The sequence below is a fragment of the Pseudopodoces humilis genome, chromosome 11 (genome assembly GCF_049639895.1).
Source record: "Pseudopodoces humilis isolate 2021_Gansu_Grassland_sample_001 chromosome 11, ASM4963989v1, whole genome shotgun sequence".
NCBI classification, from domain to species: Eukaryota; Metazoa; Chordata; class Aves; order Passeriformes; family Paridae; genus Pseudopodoces; species Pseudopodoces humilis.
Window position 1 is genome coordinate 16,234,892 of NC_142210.1, and position 14,416 is coordinate 16,249,307.

General features: G+C 47.7%; 1 protein-coding gene across 2 annotated transcripts in view; it reads left to right on the forward strand.

Moving 5' to 3' along the window:
- Nucleotides 1–14,416, forward strand: part of DIS3L2 (DIS3 like 3'-5' exoribonuclease 2) — a 178,629-nt gene that overhangs the window by 130,937 nt on the left and 33,276 nt on the right. For both annotated transcript variants that reach the window (XM_014254371.2, XM_014254372.2), the window contains exon 15: nt 10,312–10,391. In XM_014254371.2, coding sequence (XP_014109846.1) covers nt 10,312–10,391 — 80 coding nt within the window. The remainder of the gene's footprint in view (nt 1–10,311; nt 10,392–14,416) is intronic.

Sequence of the window (14,416 nt, forward strand, 5' to 3'; positions counted from 1 at the left end):
AGGGGAGCCTGGCAGTTGTGCTAACAGCAGCAGCTCTTGCTGTCCATGGGAATGGAAAGAGATGTCTTTGGAAAGCTTTGGATCTCCTACTCATGCACTGAGCAACTGTGCTTAGATATGCCATGGGATTTTAATGAAGTCAGGGAAAGGAGGTCATGGCACACAGCCGACCTGTGCCCAGGGAGGAGGGTGCCAGCACTGCCATGGTGGGATGTGGAGTGGTGTTCTGTGGCATGCAGCCTCAGGAGAAGATGCTCTGCAGCTGAGTGCTCTGAATGTGTATGGCAGATGTCCTCCCATCCCCATGCTGTAACTATCAGCGGGAAAAGGTTTGACCAAGGACATGGCACAGCTGCCTGCAGCCCTGGCAGGTTGTAACATACTGCAAGGAAGTCCAGGTTGTCCCCAGAGACTGAGCAAAGCTTGAGTCAGCAGCACTAGATCTGGACTTCAGGACTGGCAGGTATTTTACAGCATCACCCCAAGGGATGGGGGAGAACGGTGTGTCTGTCAAACTGAGACCAGCGTGGTGTAATCAGGGTATTCTGCTCTTCATAGTCCCAGTTTAATGGGTTTCAGATATAACTAAACTTAGAAATACTGTTGTGATTGCTCTTGTTACCTGGTAGAGCTCTTACTGTGTCAGCACAGGGGCTGTTCATGTTTTAATGGGTTTATCTGTTGTATGGAGGGTATTACAAGCTTTCATCTGTCTTCCAGTGAGACTCTATGGAAATCCCTCCAGGCATGAGGCAGTACCTGGGCGCTGAATTAATCTGTGCTCCTGGATTCTCACAGCTCCATTAGTGGCTTAGCAGGGGAAGCAGTTTGCATTAACAAACTTAAGAAAATAGGATTTGCTGTGTTTGATCTGCCCTCCTTGCATCCTCCCAATAGCAATGACAAAGACTGGGCACATTATGGGAAGGCACAAAATATCATAGGAAGGACACAAAATAGACTGATTTATAAAACATGTAGCAGCATCCTCCAGGGCTATTGGGTTGTGGGAAAGCTGTGTTGTAGTCAGGTTCAGTAAAAGACACCAAACCTTTCTTCCTCCTGCGACATACCCAGACACATCTGCACCCACAGCTCTTACCTTGCCTTTCCCTGTGACTTGAGCCATTTGAAGACAGCACAGTGTCACATCCTCCTCCAGGTAACCACTGCCATCTGCTCTCTTGCTGGTGTGAGGCTGGGGCAGCTCTCAGAGACCATACAGTGCTTTGGGAAGAGCTGTTTTTCCCCTCACTTTTCATCCATTGTTGCTGGTGTTCTTGATCTGTTTTCCATTAAAGAAACTGCCTGTGGAGCACCACTGTGTTTCCCCTGTGGTGCTGTGTGCCTTAGCAGAGCTGTCTATCCATCAGGGGCTGGATCTGACCTCTCTTTGGGAGCTGCTGACTTCTGCAATGCAGGTCTCTACTGGCCACGGGCTCTCGCAAATCAGCAGGGCCAAGCATGAAGTTAAACTTCAGGCTGCTTAAATCTGGGGTCAGTAAGTTAAGACCTGTTTTCAGGCACAGCTGTCAGGAGTCTGAAATAATAACAGTTTGGGATAATAACCTGTTATCTAATAACAGCATACCAAGCAGTGAGTTTAGAGAGGGTTTCTACTTGGTTGTGTTACTTTTCATCTAAAGCAAATGTGGAACATATCTCTTGCTTTTCTTTCAAGCTCTCACATACCATTTTGGGCCAGAAAATGCCTTAGAGATCTCTTTCTGATCAGGCTTTGTTTTTCTCTGTCAGATCAAGATGGCATACATGTGGACTTCCACACCACCCAACCTATGACAAAGCTGGTGTTGGTCCCACAGACCCCTCAGGTCCTGGCTGTGACTGACCAATGAGCCACAGGTGCCATGGCTGCACAGAAATGCCCTTTCTCTGGCTGCTGGCACTGGTCAGCTTAGGGGAAATTTTATGTCAGCTGAACCCCCAAAGTTCCTCTCCTTGTTAATGGTGAGAAATGTTTCCTTTTTTTCATGTGGTTGCTTTAGCTCATTTGGTTGGTCTGATTGCTCCAGGATTTTCAGAGCAGTGGACGTATTTGCTGCTCTGCCAGCCCCTGGTGGATGAACCAGAGATTCTGAGGCCCAGGATCTGGGTCAGTCCTGGGTATCAGTGGGTGCTGCTGGTGTCATTCTCTCCTTCTCTAGGCTTTGCACCAACTGCAGGTGCCTGTGGGCTTTGGAACTGTAGTGTCAGCAGCTCCATTTCTCACCTCTCTTCTCATGCAGCAGATCCAGGAATTGCCTCTTCATGTTCACGCCAGCTACAGCACCCTGTGCTGTTTCCTGGCCTCTGGCTGTTGGCCTCTGATCTCTTCTAGGCAATTTTAACCCTCTGATAAGTACATAAGATCTGAGTGCTGCCCTCCAGCCATCAACTTCTTCATGGACAGGGAAACTTCACTTGCTATCAACTCTTAATTGTTTGAGAAGGGGCAGTCTTACCTCCCCAGGAGTCTCTGGGGTTGTTTAAAATACTTGATTGCAATCTACCTTCTTACTAGGGTCTTGATCATCCTCTTCTCCCAAACTCCTGCTTTCCCAAGTGAATTTCCATATCTCTCAAGTAAAGAAGAGACCATTGGGGCTGGGCAGGATGAAATTGCTCCCAGTAACTGTTTCCTGCTAAGCCTGTAGACATCATCAGCTTTCAGAATGCAAGAATTTTCTGGAGCCCAAAATCTCTTGTCTCAATTGAGGCTGGCAAAGCCCAGCTTGTGAGGGTTTTGTTACTGCACAAAGTGAAATCGGTGAAACTGTATTTTAAAACGTGGATGGGACTGGGAGACACAACAGAGCTGGAAATGCTTTAAGGAGAGGCTGGGAGACAAGCTCTGAGTAACAGAAAATGAAACAGCCAAGCAGTGAAACTTGGCATGTGTCTTGTTAGTGTCACATTTTTTTTAATATGCCATTTCCTAGCGATGTTTTGCTTCTATTTCCAAGTTGGTGTATGTGTAGAAAATACTTTTAACTTCATTGACAGTTCCCTAGTGGTCTAGGGCATGCAGTGCAGTGTCACAATTTGTTAGCTTCTGAAGAAGATATTGTTAATCCACCAATTTAAACTCTTCACAATTGTATAATCTGTATTTTAGTTTTGTGGTTTCCTAATCCTGCATGTAGAGAATGAGCTCATCCAGTTTATAAAATGAATGGAAGAATTCAGCTCTTCTTTCTAAATAAATCTGGATCCATTTCTTTGTGGATTGCATCTGAAACCTCTGATGCAAGCGTGAATGATTAAAAATAAATTCATTTGCAGTTTATATTTTTGCCAAGTGGTGAAAGTTGTGCCCTATCTTTCTAGAAAGACTCTTCAACTTTGACTTGCAGCTGTCACATAAAAGCCAAGGGTGTGATGCCAGCTTGTCATTTTGGTGACAGCATCTGCCTGTCTGTGCAAAGGTTCCAGCCACAGTTCTTCCTGGCTTTGTTGTGCTGGCTGAATACCCACAGCAGAGGTTTTGGGGCCACTAGCCATCAATAGGACAGCCCTCTTATGTTCCAGGGAATATGTGCTGGTGTCTACACTTCTGCAACAGGGAGACCCCCTCACTGCATCCCAGGGCTGATGTTTGGAGAGCAGGAGCTGTTGCAGCCTGTGTGCTAATTCAGTAATAGCTTATTGTGGCTTTCCCAGGCTGGGAACCTTTGGGTTTCCAGATTAATTTAAGAGGAAAGAGCTATCTTTTCTCTTCCATCTGCCATGTCAGGAATTCACTGGTTTTCCCATGTTTTATGCAGCTGTATAATGCAGGCAGCAGTTAAGTAAATTATAAGATTTTAAAATTAAAGTTAGCAGAGGGACTCAGACCAGAGTAATACCCCAAATGTGTTTCAGCACGTAGTCCTAGGCTGGACTGGGGTTTGATTTGACATTGTCCTTAGCCACATGCATGGATCTTGTAGCCTGTTACGGGAGGCAGTTTGCTGGCTAATGTACTGAGGGCATGGAGCAGCAGGGACAGCTTCAGGAGCCTCCTAGAGAATTCAAACCTTCCCCTGGTAATTGCGCTCTTAGGGATGGGGAGAAGGAGCCTCACAGAGGAGGCAGTAGGTGTGATGTACCAGTTTCAGACCAATTCATGACTTCCAACCAGTAGCAACAGCAGTCCCATAATCAGGTGCTGAGATTGGCCAAATATTTGCTGTCTACAAAGCCAAAACCCAGTGTGAGAGGTAACTTGTTGAGCTGGTAGCAAGTTTCCTTGTCTTTTCTCTTTTTTCCACTGTAGGACTTTTGGTTTGTCCTTTATTACCCTCATCCTGTCCTTACCACATGTTCTTCGTCCACTACTCAGGGTCTTTCTCCAGCAATTTTGAGCTGCAGCACAAATAGAAAAGCTCATGGAAGAAGTGCTTTGGTCTCCAGAGCAGCTCCTTTAAGTGAAAACACAGCTGTGAGGTTTGCAGCCTGTGCTGCTGTAAGGGCTCATCCAGCCGGCACAGCCAGCACCGCTGCAGAGCTTCCAGCACGCAGGAATTGGGAAATCCATTGTGAACAAGATTTAGTTTGATGGCCTGCGTGGAAGCAGATGGATGTATTTTTAAGGGATGAGGTGCCAGAAAACTCTGTGATTACGTTACTGGAGCATGGCTCGTTTTTTGTGGTTTTAAAAGTGAGTGTCAGGACTTCAGGACTATTTCTTTTTCGGGTCAAAACCGAAGTTTGGGCTGGGCATAAAAACCTGCTTGATGACTAAGTTTATTCTTAAAAAGCTTTCTAGAGCTTGCTGGAGAGGGGAGCCTTTATTCCACTTTGTCCACTGGAGCAGATACCAGTCTTTTTGGACTTCCATGCAAATGGGGTTAAAACTGATTAAGTGCCCAGAGTAAAAAGAAGCCCTGCCTTTCAGGAGACTGTTTTCAGTGTGATCTTTAGATCCAGTTCCCTGGTTTTTGTCTCAGAAGCTTGCATTCTACCTTGCCTCCTTGCCCTGAGTGAACTCTTTCTGCTTGAATACCCCCCACATCAGTGGAATTACCTTGACCGGTTCCAACCGAGGCTGCCCTTACATCGCCCTACAACTGGGACAGCTCAAATCTGACCTGGTTCCTCAGCTGAACCGATAATACCTCTCTGACACAGGGCATGTGTAGAGAAAACTTTTCATCTCATGTCAAAGGTTTGATGCTCAGAGCCAAGGCTGGGAACAGAGGATCCAAGCCAAGCCATTTACTCAAGGGACATGCAGAATTTGCCCAGTCAGGTCAATGTAGGGACTGGCAGCGTTTCAGCAGCCAGAAGAGTGCCACTCATGCTCTTTCCTTGTTAGAGCTACCAGGCTTTATCACATGACCGAGCCCTTAACTGCTGTAGGTCTAAAACAATCTTTAAAATGAGGATGGCTGCTGGCTGTACTGAAACCCAGGCAAGTCTGGAGATCCATAACAGTGTGAAGTACTGTTCACTCTTTCTGAAAACCTCTTTTTAGCCCTGGTGGAAGAAGCCCCAAGATGTAGGGAGCTTCTCTGGCACACCCACCAAGGCCCATCTGCCTGAGCAGGGCATGGGGCACAGAGCTGCCAGTGCACTGAGGGGCAGCTGCTGCTTCTGCTTCACTGGTGTCTCATATCTGTGCACTGGTTTAGTGTCTGCTCACCTCTGCTGAGGGTGGGGTGGGAGCTTTGGGTGCAGATGGAGCGTGTCAGTGTCTGGCAGATGGGGGAATAAGGAGCATCCTGCTGTCAACCAGCTGCATCCTCTGCTGGATTTAAAGATGTAGGAATAGAGAGTGGGAGTATGCTACTAATCCAAATAGTGGAGTAATTGTACAAACAAGTGTTATGTTCACACAGCCCTCAGTACTGTGGGCCCAGGAGACTTTCCTTGAGGTGGCTTTCCTCAAGGAGGTGGCATTATCTTCACCTTGAGCTTGCAGTACATGCCACCAAACCTCACCAAGGATCTGTGAGGGTTTCTGTGTGCTGTGAGTACATTCTCTTGCTCCGTTTACCAGTCACAGGATAGTGTGCTCACACCTACTTGGTGCCTTAAATGAGATACTCCGATCCATGGAGTCAACAGCATCCTGCCCATCAAACAACCTGCCCCAACCCCTTGGAATTTCAGTGCTCTGCTCCTCTTCTCTTTCAGTGGATTGCAGTTGTGTCTGGTGATGAGTGAGCCTATCCATCACTGTATGCAAAGAGATCCAAATTACTCCTTTTGACAGCTCTTATTCACACACCTCCCTGTGTCTCTGACGTCTCAATTATTGATGGGGCTCTCCTGGTAGGCAGCACTCTGTTCTCAGCATGGCTGCGTTCCAGCTCCCGTTCCCTTTGAGTTCATGCACACACCATGCCGAACGCTTCTTTATGTGCAGAGCCACTGAAGTGGAAAGGGATCTTTATTACCATGTCAGCTCCAGGGCTACACAACCAATGGGGGCAGTGCAAGCCAAATCACACCGCAGTTCAGCACTGAGAAATTTCCTCTCCCCCTCCTCTCCCAGGGAAGCCCAGCAGAGTCTTGTAAAATTAAATTATTTCATATATTTAATGGTGAAGATCCCTTGGTGAACCTCATTTGTGATGGGGGTCACCCTGCACTTGCATTTCTCTAAGAAACTTCAGTCCCCCATTGCCCCTGCAAGTATAAAATGGAGCATTTTTGGGAGCAATGCCTTTCCCTGTGCTGTGGTATTAGCTAGTTCACTGGCTTTACAGCGAGCTCCTTCTGACAAGGAACACTGACACACACAGAAAGGAGCTTCAAAGCAGCAGTGTGGTGTTTTAGCAATATTGTCAAATTGGTTAAGAGTTAAAGTTGTGCCAGAGGGGTGATTGCAAAAGGCTGCTTGTTTTGTAGGGCTTTGTGTATGCAGGAGGTTCTGGATGTCTCGTGACATTGCTGCAGCAGAAGTCAGATAGAAGAATGATGAAGTGGTTGATCAGCTCCTGACATCTGTCCCAGCCTTGCCCTGCAGCCAGAAGTAGCCAGAGGTTTTGTGTGCAGTGAATGAAGGCAGAAGGAAAGAGCATCTGCTGGAGAAGACAGGACCAGAGAGAAGCAGTGCTGTAGGGCTGCAGAGAGCTGGGAAAGGACACTTGGATTCTGTTTTTGGAAGTCTGTGACAGCAGGCACTTCATAGATTATCTTTAGCATGAGAGAAAAAATCTGTGCTGACCTTCCAAAGCACTGAGGTGCTGGGAAGCATGAATGCCTTTGCAGTGAGCAGGGCAGTGCAGAAGTGAGAGGCTGGTCAGTGGAGTTCTCCTGAGGCTTCAGTGCCAGAGAGGACCCAACTGGAAGGTGTTGAGTGGATGTGGACAACCTTGATAAACTTAGTAGGAAGCTTACAGTCTGCATTCCCAGTGTGCTCCTTCTCTAGCTGCCTTTCCTGCTCTCTTTCCACCTGAGATGAGTTTTGCCTGAGAGCTTTGTGCTGCAGAGGCCAGATGCTACCAAAGGAGCAAAGGCAGCTGGACAGTTGCTGGTGGCTGCACAGTCAGAGTTTGACAGTTCATTTGGGGTCCATAAGGACTCCTGGTGACAAGCACAGGTTCCCTGTTCCCCCTCCTGGCTGACCATGGCAGTCCATCAGCAGGGCAGATTGACAGAAGAGCGTGGATTGTGAATCAGTGACAGCATGGCTGCTTTGAGCTTTGGTTGCTGGGACAGACTTTAGTTAGTTACACATCTCTCTGTGTGACAGCCTGACCCTGACCTTTCTCCTAGTGTGGTCCTCTTGTCACTGTGGGTGATGGCAACATCCTCTTGCCTGACAGTGTTGACCCAGATGGTCAAGCCATGTATAGTCCCCATTATCTAGGCCTTGCTAGCACTGGTAGGTGATGCAGAGATGGCTGAGCCTGCCAAGCAGGGTGTGTTTTATTTGCCTGGAATACCATGAGCAGACAAAGAAGGATTAAAATAACAGAAAGATGAAAACCTGTTATCTTTGGGAACTGTGATCATTCCTTTTGGGGGTAGGTAGGTTCCATGGGACCTCATTCCCCCAGATAGTGGAAAGGTCACCTTCCCATACCTGATTGCCCCACGGCTTTCACTGGCATCCTGTCAAAACAAGGCTGTTTTCCTTTCTACTCTTGAGCTGTGCTGGGCAGCCAGAGCCCAGGTGAGCTATAACCAGAGATGCTCAGTTACTACAGCCCCAAAGCCCACTTAGCTGAGAGCTGCAAACAAGAGGTTCAGGCACTCCTGAGTTTGTTCTGATCAAAATTATTGTTGAAAGTTGCCAAAGCCACAGTTTTGCCAAATTTTGCACTTTCTTTTGTGCTTCATCTCCACTGATTCTGTGATGCAGTGCCTTTTCCACAAAGAAAAGGATCTGATGGATCTGTGTCTGCGATAATTTCTGTCCCTTTGGCCTCAGAGGTGCTTCCTGATATTCTAGCAGGAAAGCTTTGGAAAACCTGGCCCAGAAAAAATGTTTTTAAGCAATTCCTCCTTCAGTTCCCCAAACCAGGGCAGCTCACGTGGAAGGACTCTGCTTACAGAGCACATATGGCTGCCAGGGTGATTGCTTGGCTCCCTTGGGGAGGTTCCTTTGTTTCTTGCTGACCTCCTGCTCCCATGTGGTGGCTGCCATGTGCCATCATAGCATCTGGAGAGGCTGGATCCAGGCTTCATGGATCTTGGCCAGAAGAAGCATCCCAGCCAGCCCTGCTAGTCCTGCCATGGACACTGCTCTCCAAAGTGGATCTGAGTGATCTGCTGAGCTGGTGCAAGGTCAGGGCTTGCAAGAAGGGGAGCTGTGGAGAGTGTTAAGAGGTCACTGTCTTGACAGTGGTATGAAGTGTGATATGTGTAACACAGACACTCCTGTTCTGTGGTGTTGCACGAGCTTGTGTTTCAGAATGGCTTACACTGGTAGGGGCATAGAAGTCAAGGGAGCTCAGCTGAATTTGGCCTCAGCCTAGTACCTGGTTCTTAACTCAGTATTCAAGGTGGTGAATTTTTCAATGATTTCATGGCATGCAGTTTTATTTGAGTCAGTAAGTGCACAGCGTATGACTTTTCTCCTCTTTAGGGAAGGGAGAATCAGTGCATCATCTAGTGATTCAGCAGACAAGGTTTCTTTACAGCCTGCAGGAGAAAGGTGTTTTAATTCTGCATTCATTCCTGAGTAAGCCATTAATGTGAGTTAGCATTGGAGCCCAGAGGAGAGGAGTCTGTGATCAAATGCAGTGGCTCAACACTGCTCTATCCTCCTTTCCTTGCTTGAAAAGGTCGGGCTCATCATAACAAACTTCCTTTGACTTTTAGCCCTTGTCGTGATCTTCCCAGACCATTTCAAGAGTACTGCACAATCCAGCAGAGCCCTGCTGATAGTAATCCCTGTGACCCCAAAAATATGCATGAAAACTGGCAGCTACCTCCTCTAAAGGATGCTGCCCCTTTTACCCTCCCTGCTGGCTCCTGGTGAGGGTCTGCAGCTCTTTAGCTGAGCCCAGGGGCTGTGAGACTGTGGGACACTGACTGTGAGAGCTGGTGGGACACTGACCTGGGGGCCAGCAGCCTTCCCCAGGGTAATGAGGAGCTGCTTGGATGTGCAGGGCTGTTACAGAATTCAGGTCTGTGCTGTTTTCTAGGTAGTTCAGTGTATAAAATCACTGAAGACATTTTCAGCAAAAAAGTCTCCCCACAGAACCATTCTGTTGCTTGTTGAAAGAGGATTAATTTTTCCCCCTTAATAAAACAAGCCGTGTTTGAAATCCAAAAACCTTTGCTGAATGCCTTCTTGGAGCTGCAACGAAAGCAGCTTCCAGGTCCCATCATAGCCTGCTGCCGGAGGCGGATCCAAACTGCAAACCCTTCTAACAGCTCTTTAATAACTCTGCACAGAAGGAAAAATCTGTCACCTTTCCCTCTGTGGTTTCTCCTCTGTTCTAATGCACTGGAGGAACGAGATGGAGCCGGGAAAGTTTTCAGAGAAAGACTCGTGGGAACTCCAGCTGCCGATGGAGAAACTCATTTCTTTAGTGTCTGAGGGGAACCGCAATCGCTTTGGTGAAGGGTGGTGTGTGTGGGTGGGTTTGGAGGGGTGAGCTGTTACGACCCGTGCATTTCAGAGGAACCACGAACACTTTATAGTAACAAAGGGTGGAAAAAGCAAGAGGTTTCTGCAATGCATGTGACTTTTCCCTGAGGTTTGGAATCCCACAGTATGTTCCAGGCCATGGTGTTTGCGTGTCAGCCTTGGTGAGTTAAGCTTTCTCCCACAAGCCTTGCTTGAAGTTGCTGCAATGACTGAGACCCTAAAATGTTGCTTTTTTTTTTTCTCTCTCTCTTTTCATTGTCCCACACCCCTTCTCTGTGCAGATGAAGCTCTCGTTTACCTTGGACCAGGAGAGTGGGATGCCTCAGGGCTGTTATATCTATCAGTACCGGGACAGCAACAAGTAAGTCCTGTGGAAGATTACACACAGCAAACAAGGGAAGGTGCAGTGAAAGGAGACTGCCCTGCCTTCTGAAAAAAGGATCACAACTGCTTGTACCACTTAAAAGTAGATTAAAGAAGGCTTCAGGCTTGATCTGAAACTGGGAACTGCTTGTGTAAAGGCCAGATTATTTAAAATGCACAAGGCCCTGCAGCCCCCTTTTTTTTTTTTCCTCTAGCTTTTAAAAGCTGCTTTTATTTGTGTAAAAGGCCTGCTCTTGGGACAGGCTTTGCCCAGGGGTGTTTGCAACTCACACTCTGCACTGCTGGTGAGTGCTTAAGTGACTCTGGGAGCATGGCCTGGGGGAAAGCAGCCAAAGGCTGCAGAGTACCTGAAAGCAGAGCCCTCACCTGTGCTTAGCTAGACCCACACAGCAGCCCATTCACTCTGCTAAAGCTCATGCATGGGTTCACTGAGTGGCCTTTGTGGTACCCTAGCCCCAGTGAAGCCACGTGCTCTGTTTTTGTAAGATACTATATGATATTCAGGGTTTGGATGTGTTTGGAGCACAGAGTCCTCTTTTTCTAGGTATTCTGCCTATTTTTACTAGCTGCTGTAGTGAATTGGCACCCAAAATGTTTTTATTTCAAATCACATTCTCATTATCAAATTGACAGCAGCAGCAGAGTTCAGGATATTTCTGTGTTTGCCCTGAATACCAGCATGTCATAAATCCATGGCCTGTTACTCCACCCATGTAGTTCTGCCTCTTGCCAGTTATTCAAGTTAACCTAAAAAATGAGAGTATATGAAATTGTCAATGAACAGAACAGTCTGTAATTAGATCTGCTCAGAAACGCCAGCAAGAGCAGTCCCAGCAAGGAAGAGGGACATCTGCAAATGCACAGAGCAGTGTCTTAGCTGTGAAATCTTAATATTTAAACAAGAAGGGAGATCATTTGTGGCAGACCCCTTTCTGCCTGAGGGTGGGTGATTAGCACATGATACATGGTCCCATCCCAAGTATTCCAGCCCCAGAGCCTTGTTGAGCGGAGTTGGTACCTCCAGCACCACCAAGCTCACAGGGCAACGTGCAGCTCAGCGCCAAAGCATAAAATCAACAAGGGAAGAGCATTTGTTTTTGAGGGTTTTAAAGGCAGTGGCACACAATGGACAGCGAGGAAAAGAAACCCTCCAGACCTGCTGGGCTTTGTTAAGGATGTTTATAGACCAGTGTTTCTAATTGTGTGGTGTATATCTCATAAATCAGCAGCTGTGGTTTTTCTGCCACAGACCCTCCTCTCCTCAGGCTCCAGTGGGTGTTTTCTGCCATTGTTTGAGGAAACTCCAGAGACATGAGTAGAACTATTTTGTTTAAGTACTAAGGCCAGTAGTAATTCCTCTTGGAAACTTTGCTGTTAGGTGTGAGAGGCCCAGTGTGCGACAAAGTAGCTGTGTCATGTTAACAGCTGTTGATTGAGAGGTGTATGTCTGTGTCTTGCATTTCTGGCAAGCCTGGGAGCTGAGCCACCCTGGGCCATGCCAGCCAGGATCATGGCTTGAAAAAATACATTGTGGGCAGGATAATTGGAATTGCAAGTAAATCCAGACTTTGTGTGTGCCTGACAGATCCAAACTGCAATTACACCTCCATTCAGGCTCCTGTACATTGTATTTCATAGCTTGCTTGACCAACCTGGGGAGAGTAGGATCCCATTTCCCAGGGAGAGCCTTGTTAGGTTTGCACACATGCTTATCCCCCTGAACCCCGTGTGTGCAGCCCAGCACTTCCAGTGCTTGTCTGGTGAACAGAAGCGTGAAGGTCTGTGCTACGGCTGACGCATTCTTGCAGATAAAATGCCCTTGAGCTGAACATGTGCCTGGTTCTGGTTGTACCCTGGATGATTTTGGAGGAGCTCATGTGTGCTGCAGCTTTGTTAGCAACAAGAACTTTAAATTCAGATAGTGTTGGGGAGCACCAGACGTGGCTCCTGCTCAGCCAAGCAGACACTGTTCTTCACAAGCACTGCGCCTGTCATAGGGTTAATCTGATGTCCGTGCAGTAACATGGCATTTGTCACAATAGTTTTTCCTTATAGTCATTTTCCAGGAATTGCAGGGCTTGTGTTCTCCCAAGTGTAGTCAGGCTTTGACAGTACCCATAAGGACTCAGGGGTTAAGAATTCTTCTACCTCCTAAAGATGTAGCCAGAATCTAAAGCAACATAACCTTGGTGTCTACATTGTATTTTGAAACTATTTATAGCCCAGAGAAGAAATACTGGTGAAACACTGCAAGTTCATGCATGGGAAGGACTGGAAATGTGCACCCCAGAGCCCAGTGCCCTCAGCAAAGCATCAGACCTGGGACCTGCTCCAGGGAAAGACTTACGGCAGGCATGCAGGTGTGTGAAGATCTTGAGCAGTACCGTTAACAGGAGGAAACTAAGGTGATTCTGGCTGGCAGAAACTCATTCTGACCTGGGGAGTGCACTCAATGCCCCAGAGATCTGCACATGCCAGACTGTGCATGCCAAGGCTTGGTGTCACCCTGGTGACTAAAGGAATGTCCCTTCCGCTCCAAGTGGCAAATGCTGTTCCAAGCTGCAGCCAGACGGGGCCACCGGAGAACAGCGGATATTGGTCTCTCACGTGGAGAACAAAGGACTGCAGCATTGCTGAAACTGTAATTACCAGAGCAATTAATATTTCTATTGCTTAGCTGGAAGTGCAAGTACTATGCAGGCTCATACAAGGGCAATCAATTGGAATTTGTTCCCTTTAAAGTGATAAAAACCTTCCAAGGAAACGTTGCTGGTCCTGTCAGCTTTCAGTTGCCTGCCTGTCTGCAGGAGCATTCATTGGCACAGCACTTGCCTGCTCCACCCTTGCACCCTGTGTGCCAAACACTTCGGGTGGACTGGACTTAACAGAACCTTGGAAATCTTGGAAGTTTTGGATGGGGAGCAGGAGATGGCTGAGCAGCCAGCTGCTTGCCCTGCTCTTCCAACCCTTGCTCTAATAGATAGGTATCCAGTGCACTTGATAGTCCCAGTGGCATCCTGGAGCTGTATGGAGGAAGGGGGCTGTCACTGTCCCTGCAGTCACAGGGGTGAGACCAGGGGACATCACTTCTCCTCTTCCTTCTGCTCAGACCTAGGCATTTTCATCCCCTGGACTGCCTTCCCAGCCTGCCAGCCCTTCCTGGCCCCAGAGGAAGTGGCTTGACCTGAGAGAAGTAAGCAGTGTGCTTTCTCATTTTTAAGCCATGTTGCTTAAATTCTCCCTAATGGAGATCAGTCAGTGTAATGGACAGAGCCCCAGGCCGGTGCTCTGGGCTGTGTGGGATGCTGTCCTGCAAGGGGAGCACTGTGCTGTGACACAGACTGTGACAGGTGCTGGGTGACACTTGGAACAGGAGCATACTGTCAACCTTCAGATGGTCCCAGAGCAGTGACATCAAGGAGGGGACAGATGTCCTGTCAGGTGTTGACACAGCACATGTCAGGTGTTGACAGTGGGACTGGCTTTCTTTCACTGCTGCTTAACACAGGCTGGATTTCTCTGCTCTTGCACAGAATCCAATTACAAAACCTAGCCTGACAGTAAAAGACCATCAAGTTCATTCACATCCACCATGGCTCATGAATCCTGTCTTAAAACACGCACTCACCAAGTCCCTGCTCCAGGAATGTGATATGGGCTGTGCTGAGGAAGCACCAGCTGCCCACTCTGAAGCCAGCCTGCCTGACATGACTGGTCCTGCCCCTGTGGGCAGCAAGAAGGATGAGATCCATAAAGGATCATCATGAAAGACTTATTCTAGCTTGTGTGCAGGAAGAACCAAAGCCAATTCAAGATCCTCCTGGAAGAAATTAATTGCAAGAAGTCCAGTGTCTTTTGGCTGTATCCAAGAAACAGAAAATGCAGTCTGTTCTTTGCACTCACCATCACTATCCAGATGCTTCTCTGGAGACTTCCTAGGCTCTGCCCACCTATCCACAGGAAGCCTGACTCTTCATATGCCTTTGTCTTCCCTCCCAAGTC